Source organism: Drosophila erecta, unplaced genomic scaffold, assembly GCF_003286155.1.
Source record: "Drosophila erecta strain 14021-0224.00,06,07 unplaced genomic scaffold, DereRS2 tig00000126-arrow-pilon, whole genome shotgun sequence".
Lineage (NCBI taxonomy): Eukaryota > Metazoa > Arthropoda > Insecta > Diptera > Drosophilidae > Drosophila > Drosophila erecta.
Genome location: NW_020825209.1, coordinates 9,150,915 through 9,174,231, shown reverse-complemented (window position 1 = coordinate 9,174,231; position 23,317 = coordinate 9,150,915). Strand labels below are relative to the sequence as shown.

General features: G+C 46.7%; 1 protein-coding gene across 1 annotated transcript in view; it reads right to left on the bottom strand.

Moving 5' to 3' along the window:
* Window positions 1-58: 58 nt before the first annotated feature.
* LOC6550781 (adenylate cyclase type 9) overlaps window positions 59-23,317 on the bottom strand; it is a 41,662-nt gene continuing 18,403 nt past the window's right edge. The window contains exons 4-7 of the mRNA XM_026982457.1: window positions 9,043-9,320; window positions 5,697-6,896; window positions 5,524-5,624; window positions 59-5,464 (exon numbers count right to left, since the gene is read on the bottom strand). Coding sequence (XP_026838258.1) covers window positions 1,923-5,464; window positions 5,524-5,624; window positions 5,697-6,896; window positions 9,043-9,320 — 5,121 coding nt within the window. The 3' untranslated portion in view covers window positions 59-1,922. The remainder of the gene's footprint in view (window positions 5,465-5,523; window positions 5,625-5,696; window positions 6,897-9,042; window positions 9,321-23,317) is intronic.

Here is a 23,317-nt window from a genome sequence, read left to right as displayed (position 1 = left end):
TTCCACTTGGATTTTAAACAGTTCTTCCCAGCCAAAGAGTGAAATGCAACGCCATTCGTTTAAGTACATACAATATAAGACTGCTGCCTTGGTTTATTTTTGTTTCTACACATCTCGCATAGTAGGTTTGCCTATAACATTTCGATAAACTCTTTGAAATCGTTTGCTAAAACACACGTAGGACACACGTAGGATCCATTTACATTTGGTTATGGCCATGGATGGCTGCTGTTTGTATCTCAGCGTTAACAACATTTAAACATTTCTACACATCGTAAACAGGACTGCTAGACTTTTCATAAATATCATTCGCTCTTTGAGTTCAATTTTTTTTTTCAGTTTCGTTTTTGTTTTATAAAAATATACAATTATAAATATAAATATCCATATATATATGTTGTATATATATATATATATCATGCAGTATGTACACTTAGAGGTTTCAAAAAGACAAGAAAAAAATTTACGTCTTTTTCGATTTTTTCGTTCAATAAATTAGTAGAAAATACTTTTGTTAATATAAAAATACAATAGGGTCCATAGGTTTCGATACACATACACGTTTACATTGCAATATATTTTCACTGATTTTGGTATTTTTTTTATTTCAATTTTTCCTTATTCTCTTGTGGCGGAAATAGAGTTTTGCTTAAGTTTACCATTAGAAACTGGCAATGTTGCATTGCACAAAAGGTGTGTTTGTATACAAAAATGATACAAAAGGCTATAAAATTATTTTTCCAGTGCACCGCGGTGTCTTGGGGATAGGTGTGTGTGTGTGTGTGTGTGTGTGTGCGTGAGGTGAAAGCTTTTTTGGTGGGTGAGTGCGTGTCTTTGTGTGTGTATGGCAAGCATTTTGGTGCATACTTTTCGGTCGTTTGCTGGGGCACATTTGATGTAAAAGCTGCATGTTATAACTACATATGTAGATCGTTAAATATAGCTCTTTTACTAGCAAAAAATGGAAAAAAACAAAAATTAAACTACACTGGGAAACCGATTTCCACCCCATGTACTGCACGACGTAATAGCTAAGATCGGACGACACAATGATTAAGACATTTGGTTGCGATTCTTGGGAATCGGACATAAAGCCCAGCAGAACAGAAACCCCAGCTTATATGGCAACAGACCTTCGTCTGCGAGACACAATCAGCAATCATTTAACTTTAGCTACATACATTTATATACACACATTGATCAACATCGAACAACAGCCAATACATACAGGTAATATCCATTCGTTGGCTCAAAAAAATTGTTATTTAGTTACTTATATGCATAGTGGGTTAACTCTATGGTACATTGAATCTACACACAATCCACATCTATATTTCGCTACTACCATTTAAAGCCACGTATTTCCATTAGTTTAATTAAGTTTAGTTAGAACTATTTGAAAAAAAAAACAGTGGTAGAATGGAAAGAAAGCATTTCGTTTGGTTGTGCAGATGAGTCAACTGGCTAATACACTTAAATACACACATATTTTGCATAAGCCGAATATTTCATTGGCTGCTTTTGGTTGGGTTTTGAATACTCCAACTCGTTAGCCATTCCAAAAAAAAAACGCAGTTAACAACAATCAATCGATGGATCAATCAACCAATCAATCACTAGCAACTTTAACCCGATTCTATCGTTCCTAACGTTTCTATCTATTCATATTCATTTATATCACAAAAAACACGGTTGCTTTTTTAATTGTCAACCCCCATCCCCCTGGGAAATCCCTTGCCCCGCCCCGCCGACTTTGTATCCTCTGGTTCCGGTTTGGTTTTCTGGCCACAGCTCCATGCTCTTTGCCATCCATGTGCTTGCTGGATGGTCTGGTTGTCCGGGAAACTTGCTGCCCCACCGTTAGAGTCATTAAATGCAATTTTGAAACCATTTTTCAAGTGCCTTGCTGCCCGACAGTTTTCCTAAGTTTCCACGGGCATTGAGTTGTTGTTGGCCGTTGTTGTTGTGGTGCTTGTGCCAATGTTGTTGTTGTTGCTGCTGTTATGGTTGTTGTTGTTGGTGAGCGTAATGGTGTGGGAGTGGGTGGTGGCTGTGGAGGTGGCGGTGGCGGTGGGTGCCAAGTGGCTGCCACCATTCGCCTGCAGCGATTCCTGCGACTTGAAGAGCGTGGTGGTCTCACTGGAGTGCAAGTCATCCTCCTCCTCCTCCTCCTCCTCGTCATCCTCCTCCTCCTGCTGCTCGTTCTGCACCACATCCTCATTCCCCCGCTCCTCGCACTCCTTCGTCTTCTTGGCTGCCAACTGTTCCACTTTTTCAGCTTCATCATCATCCAGTGGATTATCTCTTCGTGTCGTGTAGAGGAACACCTCCATGTGATCTTTGCCCTTTACATAGACACTGCCACGCGGCTCGAAATCATAGCGATTGGCGAGGAAGGGCAGGCAATCCTTGCCCACCTGGATGCGATTGGGGAGCCCGGTGGAGTCCATTCTGGAGGCCACATTGACGGCATCGCCCCAAATATCGTAGTATAGCTTGCTAGTACCGATTACTCCCGCCGTCACATCGCCAATGTTCATGCCAATACGCAGGATGAGGTTGAACTCCAGCAGATCCTTGTTGAACGCATCCACCACCTCCTGCATGGCGATGGAGAACTCCATCAGTGTGTGAATGTGCTCGTCCCCCGTGCCCCGATGTGAGGGATCCAATCCACTGGCCGCCATGAAGGTCGACCCAATGGTTTTGATCTTCTCCACAGCTCGGAACTCCGGGCGCGAGAGCAGCTCATCAAAGTCCCCAATCAGTTCGTTGAGCACTCGCAGGAACTCCTTGCCACCCAGATAACTCTCGTCGTACATCTCATTGAAGTTGACGATCGAGGCAAAGATGATGGCTATGTTGTGGTGGTTCTCCGAGTACTTGGCCGTGTTCTTCAGATGCTCGGCCACGTGCTTGGGTATAATGTTGTGGAGCAGCATGTCCGCCTGGTTCTTCATGTTCTGCACCCGGACCTTATCCTGATTGGCCACCGCATTGCCGTAGAAGGTCAGCCGATATCCAATCTCAAATTCGCGATTGAGGAACCAGACCAGCACCAGGATGAGCAGCAGATCCAGATAGATTTCCACATGATAGTCCTGGAACCACTTGATCTCCTGGATGAAGTTCGACGCCTCCTGATCCTGCTGCTGGTCACTCCGATTGTGACTGTAGACCATCAACTGGGACACCGCAATGCCAATGAAACAGAGTGCTGCCAAAAAGGCCAGGACGTTCCGCACCCAGCAATTGAGCTGTGTGAAATTGCAGAAATGCACGATGCACACAAAGATGAGGAATCCATAATGGTACTCAAAGGCCTCCAGCTGCTCCAGGTCCAGGAGCAGGAAGTTGGCGATGATCAGCAGCACGGGCATGGCCATCAGGACGGCCAGGCAAATGTGCCATGGATACCAGCTGGATATGGCCTCGAATATGCGATCGGCACAAGACTCAAAGTGCGGTCTTCCCACCGGTCCACCGCCGCGCTCCTCCCGCTCCAAATCCTCACTGGTCGTCGACTTGGATCTGAATCGATTGCTGACATTGCTCCCGCTCTGCCGGCGACACATTTGCCTTGTGAACAGGAAGAGGGCGAACACTTGGATGCCTGTGAAGCAGGAGAAGAGGGTCACCCACAGACGGAAGCTCGGCGACACCGTGTTCTGGGTCATCAGAAACAGCGAGATGGAGATGCACAGATAAACCGCTATGCCCACGAATATATCTATGTAGGTGTTATAGCGTGGCGTGGCCAAAGTGGGCGGTCCTTCCGTCTCATTTTCAGCTCCAAAGCGATGGGCCTTCGAGCGGAAATCGCGCTCCAACTGGCGTGACTTGAAGTACAAACTGAATTTGCGCAACGGCGGTTTCACTAGATAGCTCCTCTGCGACCTGGCATTGTCCCGAACGCAACGGATAAGCTGGAGATCCGATTGCTTGCGCAATTGCTGCAGGCAGGCGGCCAGGGGATCCGCCATTTGCGAGGAGCAGGCGGGCATCAGGAGAGGCGGTGGTGGTTGTACCGCCAGCGGAAGGCCCAGTCCCTGTACCTCTCCCAAATTGGAGATACTGGATGTGGAGCTGGTGAAGTAACCGGAGACCCGGTGCTGATTAATCGCCGTCTGGTTGAGTGCATAGATTTGTTGTTGGATTGAGGATCTGCGCGAGTTGCTCTTAATCCCGGAATCCTTTCGCGAAGTGGCCGATGGACAGATGCTTGACTGCCGGGAATGCGTGGGCGGAAAGATGCCACCACCTCCGCCGGAGTTTCCCGGCGCTGGCAAGCAACAGGGACTGGTGGACGAAGTGCCCGGTTCCAGGCTATTCGGTGTGGGTCTTCCGGTAGCCAAAGTGGAGGCACGCGGTCGCGGGAGGGGCGATTGCTCCACTGGTGGCGCTGCCTGGGAGGTGCCAGCTCTTCCTTCGGCCCCAGCTCCGGCTGCTCCTCCTGCTCCGTTCACTCCACCCGTGGACTGGCGGCCACATTGCGATCTATAGCTGCCCGAACGACCGAATGGAGATATATCGCTCCTTGACTGACTGATGTAGGATCGCACATCAATGATGTCATCGTACATGGAGTACTGACCAGGAGAACAGCATCCTCCGCCTCCGCTGACTCCAGCCTCCGGCGATCTGAGCACGCTGCTGGCCAGTGCTGTGGATGTAGCTGCATGATGGAGCACCGGACGAGCGGCCGGGATGTCCAGGGTCTGGGTGCGATGGTTGGACTCTACCAAAACGGGCAACTGCTGATAGCCACAGCCGTTGCCATTCTGCATCTGGTTATCCATGAATGCCAAGGTCTCCTCGGGATTCAGTTGATTTTGATGATGCAGCTCCTCTTTCTCTTTCTCCCGCTCCCGCTCCCGCTCCCGTTCCTTGTCCAGATGAGCGGCGGAGCAGCTGCTGCTCCTGTTGGATAGATCCTCGAACCGCTTGAGGAATCGTGGAATTTTCCACACCTTCAGCTTGATCCGCGATCGCGTTTCGGCCGTTGGAGGATTTGCCGGTGGCAGCAGCGGTGGTGTGACTGGCGGTTGCTCATCAGAGTCCAGGCTGCCGGGCAGGGACTTGGTGGTAATGATGATCTTGGGCCGTTCCCGTACCACAATCACCGGAGGAACGCCCGCTGCCGCCGGATGGATAATGCCACGTTCCACATCCCGGTCGCGGCTCTGCGACTTCTTGCGCATCTTCATGCTCAGCGAGGTGAGACGCGGCCGCATGGAGAGCACCGGCGAGGGATTCAGCGAGCTGGACAGCTGGCCCACCGGGGAGGCGGGTGGTACGTTCGGCTGCACCGCCGACACGTTGGTGGCACTCTGGGAAAGCGAGGCGCCATGGGCGCCGGGCAAGAGCAGGGAGCTGCCAGTGACATTCGCAGGCATGCTGGGACTCAGGCTGTTAGTGCGTGTGAAGTCGCGTCGTCTTCCCACCACGAAGTACGTGCGATGACCTGATAGATGGACAAGCTTTAGGGGATTCCAGAGGAAATACTTCAAGGGGCACACTCACCAAACACCTCCTCGCCCTCCTCCAAATAGTAGGCGTCGCCCAGAAAGCTGGACGTCTCCTGCGAGATGTGCACTTGCTCCGGTTTTCCCGAGGATTCCATTCTGGAGTGAGGATAAAGCGGAAGTTAGTAACTGCATTGTTGCGAGGGGGTGTCCAGACCCTGGACAACTTACTTGTTGGCCAGGCTGACGTCGTTGCTCCACACATCGAACTTCACCCGCCTTGTGCCGACGATCCCGCAGAGAACTGTTCCCGTGTGGACGCCCACTCGCATCTTGACACCCTCGTGGCGCTGGGCATCGAAGCAGCGCATGGCATCAATCATGCCCAGACCCATTTCCACACAGCAAATGGCGTGATCCCCCCGCGGCTCTGGACAACCGGACACGCAGTAGTAGCAATCGCCCAGCGTGGAGATCTTCTCGCAGCCACTCAGCGAGCAGAGGTCGTCAAAACGCTCGAAGAGATCGTTGAGTATCTCCACCAACTGTTCGGCTGTTTTCGTGGAGGACATGCGGGTGAAGCCCACGATGTCCGCGAACAGGATGCTCACGTTCTCCATGCTGTGCATGTGGAAGGGTCGGAACAGGGACTTCACATCGTTGGAGGCACGTGGCCGCATGTAGTGGGATTCGGGTGGCAGGCCACCGGCATCCAGGCCCGACGGACCACCCTCATTGAGCAGCATATCGGCCACTTTCGGCGGCATCACCGAGTGTATCATCTTCTCCTTGAGCTGCTTTTCCATCTCCAACTGGCGACGCACGAGGAGATTCTGACCCACCTTCATGAAGGTGCCGCGCATGCGCACCAGATTCATGATCAGCACATGCACGCCCACCAAATGCACACTCAGGTGGGCCATTATCCGCAGGATGAGTATCCTGTTGCTGGGATCTCCGCTGGCCTCCACTCCCGATCCCCCTGCTCCTCCGCTTCCCCCGCTTCCTCCGTGCATGGGACCTCCGTGAATGGCACTGCATCCGATGACCATGTGCGAGACCATCTCGAAGGCAATCGAGTAGCTGATCGCAGTACTGGCGCCCAGCCACAAGGGCATGGGCAGAGCCGTGTATATCAGCAGGACAATCTCCAGGCAGATGGCAAAGTGACCCAGCGGACTGAACGCCCTGCCCGTGTAGGTGAGGAATGCCAATGAGGCGCCGCAGAGGAGCAGTGCGGTCACCGCCGAGGTCACCGTGCGGTGCTCCCTGTACAGGTCCCAATGGGTGAAGCACAACGCCATGATGGTGACCAGCGAGAGCATCGAGAAGGAGCTGGAGATGGGCCGCCAGAAGTCCTCCGATCCGCCATCCACCACGAAGTACAGGCACCACATCAGCGAGCAGAGCAGGATGTACGAGAGGGTGAACCTGGAGGGCATGGAAAGAGACGAATAACCAGGAATTAGGAGCGGGCTTCCAGGAAGTGATTGGCATTTTATTTCTGTGTTTAAGTCTAATGGGTTAAGTGCAGTGCCAAGTGTCCAGGAAGCCAAGCACTTGACCCAGGAGGCTGTTTTTCCTGCTGGCCAGCAGATTCTCATCATCCCATCGTGGATGGCAGGCAGTGCAATTCATCCTAATTAACGCCAACTGCAGCGAAGAAAAGCGGCTGAGAACTGGAGCGGTAAGCGGAGAAAGCGGCTTACTTACTCGCTTACTCAACTCACTTTCCCAGCTGTCGCCATGGGAACTTTCGCCAGTGGAACAGCATTCATCGCCCACTCTGTTCCGCTCCAGGGAGCAGAGGTCACTCCGGAACTAAGCGGGTAATGCAGTTCCCCCAGATGAGCACCACCACCTGCCTACTAATCTCAGGCCATTGTTGATGGCTTAGCCAGCTGTTGGGACCAGGAGCTGTCGCCATTGTTTCGAGTAACTTTGCCTGGGTGCACCCTTGGCTTCCATCAAAGTTCCCCAAGTGAAAAAGTGTCAAGAGCAGTGCACTGCACTGCCATCTTTCCATGACTTGAGGAACTTTTACCTCTTCGAGGGCTACGAACCAAAAGCTGGTTAAGAAGACTTTACTAATTTAAAGTCTTAGTAAATTAAGTAGTGCAAATGGAAACCTCCAAGAATCGAATTTGGAATTGCAGCACATGGCAATAGAGTTGTCATTTTTAAAGTACAAAAGCACAAAAGTTGGGTAGCAAACTCATTGGACAAAAAATATAAATGCAAGCTAGTGTCGTTCTTAACTAGATTTGTTAAATGTTAGCACACCTAATAAATTTGATTTAGAAATCCCCAAGCTGGCAGTACTGGCAGCCGAATCGATTGGCTGTTAGCCTTTTTCTGGTGCCGCACGCGAAACTGCTGCAATCGGCCGCCAAATGGCCCGAAATGGCATTGACCTGCAACTAACCCCATCCTTAACCCATACCTCCTGCCCCTTAACCCATACCCCGCACCAAGAGCCCTTTTCCGCGGATGTCCCACACCCTTTTCCACCTTTTTTGGTGGGCACACGCCAACGGAGCATTTATGGCGGCAATTTCGCCATCCTGCGCAGTTCCCCCACTAATTTACCCATGACTTCGGACTTCCGACCCCCAACCCTCTGATCCCGCCCAGAAAGCCACGTTCTTTGGCGTCGTGTTGATTGCATGCAGGTCCGTGTGCTGGGCGCCCCTGCGATTCCATGGAGCCGTACACCTGCACTGGGCCAGCACAAAAGGGTCTAAGCTATCCAGGTGGAGGGCAGGAGTCGGGGTCTTTGGGCTAAATGGAATCCCCGCCAGGTGTCAGCGAACCTGCGACTTTTAAACACATAATTGGATGTGGATTGTGTGTGGATAATAGGGCTGATTTTAGGACATCAATACGGATTGATGGGTGTATCTAGAATATTTTTTAGTACTGAAAGCACCATATATACACCTCAGCCTTTTAATAATTTAGCTTTTTCATTTGCTACAATTACTGAAAATAAACTAGTGACTGCAAACCCAACTTTGAGCCAGCAATTTAGCCATTTATTTAAGTGCTCAACGAATTTACCTCATTTTCAGAAAGCTTTTTCATTTCGCACACGTATTTTCATTTTTCACGTATTTACAAGTAACGATTTAAACGAAACACTGTTTAAATTGTTCCAAATCGGGGCTGTAAAAGCTTAAAACTGACTGTGTCCCCCGGTTAAGTTGGCCTATTTCTTCCTCTGATTGCGCTGGCTGACAGCTCGATTTGCATAGTTGAGTACTTGAGTAGTTGGCTGGGAGCCACGATGATGGACGGGTTGACCCACTGGCCCCACTTAGACTTAATTCCGTTTTCGATGCCAGCCTTCTATGATTTTAATTACAGGAGCTTGGGGAAACCGTGCTGCTCAAATATGGAACCTAAAATGGAACACTTAACACAAATCGAATTAAGCTGCTTTATTAAAAAGTGGCCACATGCACATTGCACATTGCACATTGCACATTTCGGAAAGGGGAACTAGGTACTTTTATCACATTGTTGCCCAGGTGATTTCGCGTGAAGGAACACATTGTATTTGGCGTGCCACCCTCACCTGTATCGCATCCGGACGTGGGGAAAGACGCTGGCCTGGTACTGCTCCTCGAGGACCGGGGAGTCGAACTTGGGGTCCAGCCAGGACTTGGCCGCCGCCCGCTCGAAGGCCACTGGGAGCATCACGCTGCAGCAGGAGTGCCGCCGGCCAGTCTGGCTCAGGTAGGTCTGGATGTGGGGCGCCAAGGCGATCTGGATGTCATCGGTGGAGTTCGCCCGGCTATCGTTGGCCAGAACGCCCGGCGGCATCGCCCTGGAGCTCACCGACTGTCGGCGCGACTGCAAGTATAGGATCGGGTAAATAATAATGTTAATACAAATGAAATGGCTTGGAGCAATGGCAATAGGCAGTACTTGAATGCACAGATCTTTTGATTCAAATATCTAAAAAAGAGTATTTTTTTTTTCTACCCCTTTGGTACTTTGCATACTGAGCCCTTTGACTTTCGAGGTTTAACAGTTTAAACAATTACGCGACTGAAGTAGTCCGAAATTCGTTTGGCACAAGAATAAAGGTAAACAAAATTGTAAATTATAGCAACAGATTAGCGGATTAAGTGGGCGTGGCGGTGGGTGCAAGGTCAAGGGTCACGGCCAAGGAACCTTAAATCTTTTGCCATTTCGCAAATGGGACAATGGCTTTCCTTGCTATTATTTACCCGGGCGAATCGCACAAACTTACTCTGAGAATCTAGCATTTTTGTCGATAAAAATTCGACGCTTTTATTGATATATTTTCCGAGCTAGAATTGTACTAGTTTTGCATACAATACTTCAACGGTTAGATATCAAACTACAGCAAAACTACAGCAGATTTGAGTTCCTTCGTGTATATACAGTAGTCGCCTTCGCACTGCGGTGCTCTTCGTCACTACGTGGACTGCCGTTCACAGTGATAAATCTGCGATTTGCGGCCCCTCGTAAAAATTCCTTTTGAACGCTATTTAATTTCCTCTGCCTGTAGTATTTCTCATTTCTGATTATCACCAAAAATTACCGCAGCGCAAGTCACGCGACAACGGCTCTGATTTCTGATTTCTGATTTCCGATTTCTGACTTCTGATATTTGCCAGCTGATTTGCGATTGCTGATTTGTGTCGGCCTTCAATTTCTGGCAATCTTATCGGGAAATAAGCAAGCGAAGGTGGCCAAAAAGCCAAAAAAGCAGCAGCCAAGTGCAGCCGAAAATCGCTATCAAAATCAAGGAACAAAAAGTAAATTTTGGGCGCCCAATCACATCGCGTATACGACTCGTGGGCGGCACTCGAGCGAAACGTTAAAAAAAACGGACAAAGTTGCTAAGTTAATCATAAAAAGCACTCCCCATACAAAGTTGGTTGTTCATTAAGAAGCCGCTAAAAAGTCGGTCCAAAAATAGAAGTTGGTGAATACAAAAAAATAGATAAGGTGCGCAGAAACAAATCTAAAAATGCCCCAACACAATCCATCATTTCAATAATTTCATGAGCTATTTTAAAGTTGTTGAGCACAAGTGGTAAGTTTGTTTTGGGAAAACTCTAAAAATAAAACGTATAAGCAGAGATTGCACCTATGATCAAATATATAAAACAAAAAAATCCTATATATACGACAAAAATGTGTGGCTGAATCAAAGGAGTTTGAATGCCGAACAAAGAGGTATCAAAAAGGTTCTGACAAGCTTTTATCATTTGGGTGGGGCTGAGATTCGAGAAACAAGCGCGAAAACAACTTTCTTTCGCCTTTTGCCCCTTTGAAGCGACTTTTGGGATAAAGTAAACCAAATCTGTGGGCATACTGGGGTTTGTTTGGCCGTTGAATCCTTTTCTTAACCGCCTACCCAGGCCAAAGCAAATATTTAATTTGCAAATTGCTAGCTGACCCTTGAACTGCTCTTAATACACGACGTTTTTATAATCTTCCATGAATTGCGGCTTTTCAAAATGTGTGTTCTAGTTGTTAGCTGCTGCACCTACCGAGTAACAATCCACAAAAATTCCATGAGCGTGAGTAAAACATTTCACATATATTTTTATGGTCGACAATGTGCGACAAGTCGGCAAAATAAACAATTCACTTAAAGTCCAAGCATTTTCGTCGTATTTTCTTCGCTATTTATGGGCAATTGGTAATTTGCCTGTCGCGCTATGCGTAGGTTATTCGATTTGATTTGGATCCGGATTCAATTTGATACGATTCGAAGCGATTCGATTTCATTTGATGCGATTTGAAAGTGAAACAGCAACCGAAACAGCAGCAAATGGCGGCCAAGCGGTGCGCTGCGGTTCAACGAATTCCGTTGACGCGACGCTGAATGAGAACTGATTTGAATTTTTCGGTGCGCCGTTGGGGATTGTGTCGATTGTACCGCCGTCGATCGCCAGCGGTAAAATAGCAAACAGCAAACAGCTGACAGAGGCAGGAGCCACAGCGTTTGGAGAATGCAAAAACCAGGCAGCTTATCGCCTACCTGATAAGGCCAGGTGAGCGAATTGGCCGGGAGAAACTGAGCAATAGCTAGAATCACCAGAATCGAGGGCGAAACAGTGAGGGATCTGGAGGGAGCTGGAGATCAGTTCCGAGTGGCGAATGTCGCTCTCAAGTGGCCAAGGACCCCCGGCAATAATCTACGAGGTCATACTCGGAGATACCCCCTTTTTGAAGGTGGGCGCATTGTTGTTGTGGACCTGTAAAATTTAACAGAATTTTAATATAAATAGCGCTGGGCTATTCCGGCAGTTGGGGCGAGATAAGATAAGAATCGCCCCCAGACACGATTCTTTGCCATGTGAACTGCCGGGAAAATCGCCTTGAACTTCTTCGGCGAGTGCACTCATTACACACTCGCTCTTCCTACATACACTGAAAAAAAGGGGAGTTCACAGAAATCACTAGTTCGAATAGTGAAAGAACTAACTGCTATCTATTTTATCTCCTTTTATACAAGTCCACCGAAAACATATATATTTATTACTGCTTGTGGCTCAAGCTGATCTAATTAGCGCACACGTTTTGATCATAAGATCCATGTCAACTTCGCAGTATACACTTAGGAATTAACACATGCTCTGAAATTTTACAAGTACAGACAACAAAGGCGCAAGCAATTAAGAAGCCCGTAATATTTATTGATTCCTTCAAACCTTGCACTGCAAAAACAAGTGTACAAAAGCAGTAATGCCCTAAAGATGCTTATGACAACCCATGATCTTGTAGATACATACGTGTATGTGGCAGATAAGAGATACGAGTGATATGATAAAATGCCGAAACGTTGACAAAAGCAGCTGTCCTACGAATATTATTTCTGCTCTTTATTGTGAACAAGTCCTGCTCCTCCAGTTCATGTACATGTATATATATTTATTTTTATATACATGTATGCATGTACATGTATGTATTCACTGGCTTAATTGAACAATAAGCTGCTATCTATGGCTGCGGCTGCAGATATTCCTTTGATTTTCGTTCTAGGCTCCTGGACAGCGTCCCTTTTCTATTCACATTCGATTTAAGGGGCCTTTGTGAAGTCGGCTCAGTGGCTTGCATAATGCATTCGGCAATTGGGGACAGGAAATTGGAATTCCGAGAACGACCACTGCTACCACAACAATTCTGCTGGCTGCAAATCAAATTCCAAATATTTGTTTAATTAAACTCCCTTGGCAGCCGCATCAATTCCCCTGGCGAGCGACAACAAAAGCGGCAAACTGTTAAGAAGTTTTTGAATATTAATTAGCATAAATCCAGCGGCAGAGGCGAATGCCAAGAAGCAGCCATGTTGGCTGCCACTTATCAGCAAACTGATAAATTTACGCCGGCGATTCAGTGCGGCGATTCGGAGGCGGAGGTGGTGGAGGGGCGTGGCACGGATACACACACCTAAGAAGCTACCACCGATAGATCTGTTTCATATCAAATTGCAGACGGGTGTTGATTAGTGGAATAATAATATGACTGACTGCGCAGCAATGGTCAAAATATAAAAATACAACACCATATTAACTGCACGCTTAAAACTTTCACTTTAAAAAAGGAATTAATATTTCAGTTACATTAATGTGCTACAAAATTGAGGAACAGTTCTAGTTACTTCTGCTGACCATTCCATTGCAGCTGGAAATAAAGTGCGCAGTCTGAAATATTAAGAATTTCGAATTTTGTAAAAATATCTGAACCAATTTTATTGAGTTACTATAAAATCTTATCAACTTTTGAGAAAAAAATTCAGTTACGACTGCGGACCGTAGAATATTGAAATTCAATCACCGCCGATGGTCAATTTGTGTGCATCGATTGGGTTGTGGTTACTCGATGGATCGACTCGACTCCAGGACCAGTGGTGAGCTGCATCAGGAGCACTCTTTGGTCCTAGTCCAACCCCCTTAACCCCTTGTTGCCTGTTGGGCACGCAAGGGAATGACGGACCCGGTGCTCCGTGCTCCGTGGCCAGAGGATGGTGTCATGTCCATGTTGCATTCCAAAATATGATTAACTGTCAAAACAGGGCGGTGTCCAGCCAAGGGGGCGTGGCACGGGACGTTGCGTGGGCCATGTGGAGAGCGGGTCCTTGGTTGCAGTGCGGTTTTCCATGTGGCTGAAGTGAATGCACTTGTGGTCCCTGCTGCACATCCACGCCCACCACACAGCATCCCACTGCATCCCACTGCATCTCTCTGCATCCCGACGAGCCAACAAACTCACTCAAAGTGTAAATAAGCACTTAAATTTTTAATGAATACACATGAAGCTGCAACCGAAAACGGGCAAGTGTTCCTGCGAATATCCTGCACGGTTTGGATGAGATGGAGCTGGAGATGGGGGCGAAAGGATATAAGTTTAGTGGAGTGGCGTCGCCAAAATGCAATTAAGCCAAATGCACCGAACTGGTGCCAGCAAAAAGTTTCACTTGCGGCACCAGGGGGAAAACGAGGCTCTTACTTTAAACAAAGCACATCCATTTGATTTTGGTCATTGGTCCTAACAAACCGAAGCAAATGGTCAATCAAACGGGTAATTCACTTGGGAAATAATCACCACTTGGTGCCAACGCTGGATAACATTTTGGTAATCAAGTATTACAGCATTTTATAAGGTGTTTTCAGGTTATTCCGATGCACTGGCAGGATCACGATTTTTTTCGGTGCATGCCACTTATGCACAGCAGAAAGAAGGTGAGCGTTTGGATGGCCAACTGAAATATGCATGAGTGGGTTTTTCCGAGCCCCAAGCCTGGACCTCGCAAGATTTTCCGTTTGCCCGCATTCGAAATGCACAAAGGACACTCCAAGGATGGGGTCGAAGGATTCGAGTGGCAGTGGGCGTGGTGGTGGCGGTGGTGGTGGTGGTGGTAAACAATAACTGAAAATGCGATTATAACAAAGCGGCCTACACAAGGACAAGAACGAAAGATGTGCGGGAGAGATGAGGGCAGACATGCGAGCGGAAACGGCATGTATAATGCATAAAATGGAATATAATCGAGTCATATATATATACACATATATAAGCACATGAACAAAACACACACACACACATATGGCAAATGCTTATATAAAGAAGCACTCGCACTTAAGCCAAAAATCCGTTGGCAACAGTTGCGGGGGAGTCCCCCCTGAATGCCAAATGAAAAGGCCTGCGCAACATCATTGCAAAAACGGAGGCGGGTTCCCCAACCTTCGACCTTTTGGCTTTAAGTCAATAAACAGTGACAAAACAAAGAGTGCGCCAAGTTCAGCATGGGATTCATGAAATATCAAATACAGTTGAAACACAGCCAGCGGAATTGCGGCTCTTGAAGCTCAAGAATGGTTGGGTTTAGATAATTAAAGTCAAAACCGTCTATATTTTATTCATAATCATATTCATATTTTTTCATAGTGGACCTAATCATGCGCCCCTGTATGTGGCTCACAGCGCTCGAGAATTAGAGGAGGCACTCGGCTCAAATGAAATGGGAATAAAATAAAAACAGTCAAATTATATCGCACACTTTGAGGCTGAGTTACAGGCACCGACAATTACTTGGTCGAATTGCACTTGTGTGTGTGTGTGTGTAATAAGCCGAGAGCGAAAAAATCAATTTAAAAAGACATTGCCAAGGATAATGAGCAGCGCCAAGGAAGCGACTGTGCTCTGGAGTGGGGCATTCCGGAGACAGACGGTGCCTGCCATCGGAATGAGATTGGAACTGCGAATGGGTATGGGAATCGGAATCGGAATCGCAATCGCAATCGCATTCGCAATCATCATAGGCCCAATCACCAGCACTCCCAGCGCCACGCGTCCTGGGCCAAGGATTCCGCCATCACAAATCGCGCACTCGAGGCAGCTCTCAATCGGCATTGCCGAGGTCCTTTCCGCATAAGTATAAATTCCAATAAAGCGCTAACGTTTTCCGCTCCCCACACATGATGACGTACTCCGTGCACGGCATTACGTGGAATAAGTGGCCTAATTGCGGGAAATAGAACTGCTTGAGATAAGATCCAAGTTACTGGAGCTCGCATTGAACTCGATAATCCGATAAGCATGCATTTTCTGCGATAATTATGGTAATGGGCCTGGCACGTTTTCAAGGATAATAAGCAATCTACCACATGCTGTGGTCTTTAAGCAATTACATTCATCGTTTTATGAATCCATATACATCGATTTTAAATAGGTTTTTTGCACATATTTCCTAAGAATCTGCTCAAGCAGATTAACTTCTTAATAAGACCTCGTAGTCGTTTGTTTCTTTTGTGCTCGCAAGTATGCAGCGGAAAGTTTTGAACTGATAATTGGTTTCAATGAAGCGTTATTTCAAAGACGGAGATGTTCTGCCTATATATAGGGTATATATATACAAGTATTGGAAAAAGAGGCAGATATATATAAACACGCCCAGCTGATGGGTTGGCATGAGCATGAGATTATGGCATTTCCGAGTAAAGTCAACAGCACTTCCGCCGCTTCACGCTTCACTAAACCCAGAGTCGTGGGTCTTTTCCGCTGCAGTTTCCCACCCCATCCCCCCAGCAGCGATTTTCCTTTTTTCAATTTATACCCAACCCATTTTGCTCGACGGCCAACTCGCTGTCATCAAATTGTTGTACAGCTCTACCTCCATTTTGATGCTACGTCTTCCATTTTGATTTTAGAAATAATGCACTTTGCACCTGCCACGCCCACTCGCATCATGTCGCCCCTCATTGCAGGTGACAAGTTTGGCTGCTGCACTCATCAGTGAAAATCTTTTTGGCTTCTCGCGTAGGACTGACAACTACCACTTGAAATACCCTTTGAAAATTACTTTTATTCGAACGTTGCTGTTTTAAATTTAGCAAATTTCCAAGTTACAAATAACCATATAAAGGGCAGTTCTACTTTGCACAACTTTTGGTTACTTGTACCTAAATCGCCTATTTTCCAGGGTATTGTATGCACGCAGCATGCAGCTGCAACTATTTCCATTATGAAGTTAACTGCATTGGGGTTTTTGTGGAACCTTTGAGAGGCCATTACTTTAAGTGCAAAGTGGCGTCAATTAGCGCCACATTCGCTGGCAAAAAATCAAAATTCCCGAGGGAAAGCCAGAAGGTCCTTTGTAATGCATATGCAAATAAATACGTGTACCTATGTGCATGTTTTTGCATTTGTTATTCGTATGATGCGCTCGAATATCCTTTGATTAAAACAGAACATTGCATGACATTTGCTTTAAGCATGACGATGACGAGGAGATTTGGGGAGTGGAGGGCAGGATAACAAGCTGCTTCCTCGCCAAATGTTTGGCAGGCGCAGGGAAACGGGTAACGCAAAATGGGAAATGGGACATGGGACATGGGACATGGGAAAAGCCCTCGACAGAAACACGCAAATGCATTCATGTGGAGCCCGCCACCCACCAACTGACAGGCAATCTTGAGGACACAATGCGGAGGTGCTGCAGGCTTAATAGTGTGTCCAATTTAAGATTAGAGAAGCACTCATATGGCTAAATGAAAAATACTGTTAAATACAAACTTATTTACGTGTAAGTAAACCTATTTATCCAGGGCCAGAACTTCGGGCGTTCGAAAACTGAAACCGTTCTCCGCTTTTGTTGGCTATAAGACTGCCTGCATTGTTAGCAAGCTGAGCGTATCAAGTCTCATATCAAGCATACGCCACGTTGTTTTTCAGTCAATGTGCCACTCAAACTGAAACTAAAACTGAAGCTAAAACTGAAACTGAAACTGCAACTGATGCTGACGACCGAAAATGAACGTGATGATGCTCCGGATCAGGTGCCATTTTGATTGTTCTCGAAAATCCCCATTGGGGCTTTGTAGACCAATATTAAGCATACGCCATGGTGAGCGTCACTCCGCAAAGCGTGAAATGGAAACTGATGCCTGCTTTCATCATGATTGAGCTGTTGCTGCACCATTTTTGTAATTATTTTTCGATATTTATATCGGCTATTGTGGGGAGCATGCAACCTAATCCGAGCTGGAAAATTAAAATTTGTGGGTGGACAAATCATAGTAAGCTGCTATCTGCTAATTTCACACAGTTGTGCGTCAATGGGATGAAAGTGTACTGCGGGCATCCGGATTTTTCCGCTTCGTTGTGGAATTCACGGTTGAACCTACAATATACACTACGATCTCTGGATCACTCCGTTTGTCCACCTGATGACGTCTCTTCAAGGCGGCTGGCAAAAGTGGTGACAGCGTTGGCAGTCTTATCAGCGCCATGGCCAAAAAGCAGGTGAATGTGTGACAAGGCAAGCTGGAAAACAGGGCTGGAAAACGGGAGGGTTGGGGGGGAAGCTGGTGGTGGAAGGGCCGATGTGGGGACAAACAAATTGACGAACAAACGAGAATTGTTGACGGTGGCGAGATAAGCGATAAGATCTTAACTTCAAGCTGGCTGCTGTGACAGATTCAGACACAAAGTAAGAAGGAGACTACGGCCAAGCAGCTACACAGTGAAAAAAGGCTGTAGTTAATTGGGGGTAGCCAAAAAAATAGCAAAGAATGAATTGAATCATCACCATGAACAAACTTGACCTTTAATGTCTTTCTAAATAAAATATATATGCAGTATATACCGTATCCTATTAAAAGTAATAATAATAATAATTCGGTGTACATTTTTTTCCGTGTGCCTTGGCCCACCCACACAAATGCACCACGTTTTATATGTCTTTGTGTGCTGCTGCGACGATGGCTGATAATGAAAGTACCGAGTCCCGCCAACGCTCGCCAAATATTTGAACTGCTCCGGATTGCAGCAATTGTCGCTGGTCCACAGAAGAAATTGTAGGGAATAAGAAGAGTAAGTTTTGGGGAATCGAACATTTAATCTAAGCAGATACATCTCTGGTCCCCTTGGAAACCACATAAATTAATGGGGCTGTTCAAGTCAAGTTAAATGTATTCACTTTGAAATATGTGTGGCATCCGCTTATCCTTTAAGAATGAATTGACTTCCAACATCATTGGATGCCCACACTTTCCTGCCAACTCACTGGCCTGTATAATAAATAAATGCACAAATTGTGCAGCTGCGTTAATATCCGAAATGGAGAACCACTGGATTACCCGATGAGTTAATGCGATAATGCCACCATGCTGCAACAGTTCGCTGCTCACTTCGCAGTCGCTTTGCTGACACGTCACTCAAAGGAATCCCTTCGAAAGGGGCAGAAAGGGGATGCAAAGCCCCCTGAATCCCACTTAGCGCGCTCATTTGCGAATGCATTCACTGCATGCGATTGGTAATTCTTCCACGATTTTCTACTCTGTTTGGCCAGGCGAAATATAATTGTGTGCATGACCTTGCACCCGCTTCCCACCTGCCACTGCCCTCCAGTGTTAGGCAAACATCAACAAATTTATGACACTGTCGCGCAAACACAAAAATTCAAAGAAATAGAAGAACACGGCGAGCAGAGTGCTTTGGGTTTGTGTTTTTCGCTCCTCGTTTCGGAACAGAGCATGTGGAAAATTTTGACATTGTTTGCCCCGATGCGTACCGCCCATCCATCCATCCACCCATCCGCCCATCCGCTGATCCGCCCAGTCAGCCATCTCTCGAGATGATCCCAGCAGATTCCCGCCCGCCGGTTAAACACTTTGAATGACTTTATCGCGTTTTTATCGCTGCACCATTTACCTGCCGTCTTGGGTGCACTGAGAGAAAGTTCTGAGGCAAGCTAAGAGTTCATGAAAAGTCATTGAAAAGTTATTCATGCCTGTGCAAATATAAAATAGTATCTGATAGGTAAGGCAATAAGAGGATTCTTAATCTTTTTTACCTTTAGATTTTGCATAGCCTTAACGGCTTGAAAACTGTATTTTTCTCTGTGAACTTGTTCTCATTCCCGCCCTTGCTGTTGCCCATTATTATTTTATGAGAATTGCTCTCGGCCTGACAGATTTATGGGCCAAAGGTCTCCGGCCCCCACTTGTCACCGGTTCGCCTCCAGGCAACTCACAACTCATAACCCCGCCCAAATGCTGCTTAAATTCTATTAAATCGCTGGCTAAGATCGCAGTGGCTTGAAAATTCAGGGGACGCGTTGTCGTGCCAAGTTTGTCACGTAGCCGCAACGTGGGCACCCAAGACTCACCCACGCCCCCCACTTACCACTCCCCATTCCAGTTGTCATCCCAGGGAATCGGAATGCAGGAGTGCTCCTCCAGCTCTAATGAGGCAGCTCGTTTGGATGGTCTGGTGGTCTGATGGCTAGTTGGTTAGTTGATCATTTGGTCAGTTGGTCAGATGGTCAGCAAACACTCGGGCAGATTGCGTGCCGCAGAGCTTAATTGATTGTCCAAAGGTCGGCAACTGGCATCCCAGAAATCCATCCCACTGCCAGCCAGGAGGACGATGAAATGTCGAGATGGAAAGGCTGCCCGTTTTGGAATGCGGTTCTGCAGGGGGGAATGAACATCATATCTTGCCCAGCCGCAATATTTAATATAAATGTACATGTAAACAATTTTCCACATCCTTCACCCTTTTCAGTTACAAAATTATTACTCGACATCGTACATTGATCGCCAGCTTTATCAATCACCTCCCATTCATCACAATATACCATTGATTAATTAGCAATATAAACTTGTCTTACAGAGAAGCAAGTTTATCAATATTGTTAATCGGTTGCATATGCAAGGAAATTATCTAGATTGCACAATACTCATCAATGAAATTGATAAAGCGCACACAAACTTATCATACACATTTTGAAAACGATTTTACTCTTATCTTGCAGCACGTTAAACTCGCAGAACTTAAAGAAAAGTGCCCATCTGTTTTCCACTTGCTGTGAAATTTATACGCTTGTTATTGGCTTTTTCCTAGCATTTTCAGCTTCAATTTAGCCGATAGTTTGTTCGATGTAACCTCCATAATTTCCATTCAGCAGATGGCGGATAAACCCTTTTTGTGCCTTTAATTTCCTTCGATTTCCACATAGCTGCCTAGGAATACATGCGATTCTGTACCAGATGCTGCTAATTTCAATGGGAATTCAGTCTCGGATTCGATTTCTGTTTGAGCAGTCATAAAATGTCTCACAATGGCTAGAAGAAACCCGAATTCCGGCGGGCAATCACTTTAACTGAGTGCATTTGTAAGATAATATATAACACATCATAGTCTGATACAGATAGCCGCGGTGAACAAACAAACTAATTTTCCATTGAATAACAAACAAACAGCGAGCAAATCCGAAGCGGCATAAAGAAGTTAAAGGGGAGCCAAACAAATCGACTACATAGTACTTTATATGTGAAGGAGCAGCCACAGTGGAGACCCAGTAAGTCTCACACTTAAACTACTGAAAAAAACAAGCTATATAAATATTAGGAATAAGTACCTTGAGCAATCTGTTTATTAAAGGCTTATATGTATATTGAGAAAATCGGTACTGTTCTATAGCCTTTAATCAAGGCTCCACTGTGCCTCTAGGGCGGGTTAACTCCGATGCCCATAGGTTGGCCAGCACGACGAACTGCGATGAGATGAATCGAGATGGCCCAAGGAGATGGATGATGAGGTGGTGGCAGAGGTGGCGAGAGACGCTGGACAACCGCAGAAGGCAAATTGAAAATAATGTGTCCTGGCCAGCGAAATAGGAGTGGCGCAAGGATGTGCCAGGATCAGGCTCGGGAACAGGAGTAGGAGCAGAAAAAGAACAAGCACGAGGAGGAGGAGGAGGAGGAGCAGGAGGAGCTGCAGCCATCATCCGTCGGCCACTTGAGATTGTTGCTAATTTAATTGGATTTATTTGCTGCGTGCTTGAAATTTATGATAAGGCCGGGCCAACGGATGACAGCGGACTGCCACGGCTGCCACGAGCGGCCTCCTTATCTCTGGCAATCGCTGAAGGCCCTCCAAGGGGATATCCAGATTGGGGCTTATGTCCCGGGGGAAAGCCAAGTGGGCGGCGCCCCCTAAATTGAATTTTCGGCCGGGGGATAAAAGTTCCCAGGAAACAACGACCAAATATTGATGGCTATCACCGCGTTTAGGTTAGTCATTTCGTTGGCAGTTCTCTCAGTTGAGGCAAAAGTAAATATAAACGTTACATTAGATAGTTTGGTTGGATTCATCCATAACAGATATTTGCACACTCAATTTTGATCATTTCTATTAATAGCTTTTAATAGTTTGAATACAACCTATACTCGTAGATACTCAAGTAAAATTCGGTTGCCTCCAAACAACTTGTACATTGAAGGGCATTTAAGTTTATGGGTTTTCAAATAGATAAGTTTTGGTATGAAATTCAATAGATACTTTTAAAGAACGTCATCATACGAGTATGTTGGTAAGGGATTACTGCCAAGAGCAGAAGGCGGCTAAAATGTGGGCCGTGGGCGGTTTCCCAAGATTGGGGATTACGGGGGCTGGAGGAGATGGGAAGGATGCACACCACTTGGCATTCCTTTGGCTGCTCGCACATTGCAAATGACGTTCGACAAATCCCCGTCGGTGGCAGCTGCAGGTCATATCCCCTCCACAAACAGGAGGGCCCCGCCCACAATTGTCCGCCCATCAGCCTCATTTCAGGCTTTTTGATGAGTTGCAAAGCGGGTGACGTAATGGCGCCGCCCTCTTATCAGCCCCAACCCGAGTTTATTTTTATCGCACTGCTGATTATGAAATTCCTTTGGCAAAGGCTCTGTGAGGCAGGCCAAAGTGCCAAAGGTTAAAGGTGAAAGGTAAAAGGTGAGGAGTGAGGGTGGGGGTGGGGGTGGGGGTGAGGGTGAGGGGTGACAGACCAACAATGCAAAGCAATCTGTCAAAGGTGTCAAAGCCAAATGGGCCGCCACAGCAAATGAGGCAGCAATAATTTTTCGACAATTGTTTGCTTTACAATCCCTGGCAGCTGTCACGCTTCATTTGACAGCAAAAGTCGAAGGGAATGGCAAAAAAATATAGAACAAAAGACTAATAATGTTATTGACAAATTTTCAATATTTTAAAAATGGGCAAAGTCTACAAAACTCTTCCTTAAGCACAGAAAACCATCAGCGAACTTGTAGTCATGTTGTTGATATCTGCTGTTATTTGTATGACTTAAAAAGTTTCTGCAAGTTGTAAATAATTTCGAAACATCAGAAGACCTGGTTGAGTATGACAGCATACATGAAATTAAAAACCACTTCAAACTTTCCGGCCAAAGTGTGCGTTTCTCGGCCAATTGTGCCATCAGCTCTGCTGTCACACCTGGCGTATGCGTATTTATTTGCCATATGTGCGCATTTTGACAGGACACTTTGCGTGTCTCTGCCACTGCGTGGCGCTTCCACTTGTCGCAGGAAGTTTATAGCTCATTATGGGGCTTAATTGTCGCCAAAAGGCCGAGGAATCCAGGGGAAGAGCTGGCAACCAAAGACCAAGAGGCGGAAATGCGGAGACACGGCGACAGACTTGGACCTGGGCGAAACTTTTAATTGGAAAACTTTCTGCATACGCACAGATAACAGATAAACGCGCCTCAGCGCGACAGCTCAAGCGGCCAGGACACTTGACAACCCATTCCATCCAGCACATCCCGCGACCTGTTCCCCCCAGCTCCTCATATGTAAATGCATGCAAATCAGGATGCGAACGGCTTAGTCCTGTCCGCGACTCTGCGACATTGCCATAAATGTTTTATGTTAATTTCGACAGCTGCTGGGAGTGCAAAGGCGTCGCCAGCTTCCCCATAATGATGCGGAAAGATCGGATTGCTCGATGGGACGCAGGACGAGGACAACGGCAAAAGGAGCTGCTCCGAGACCGAGGAAACAGCTGGAAAGCAGGACCTT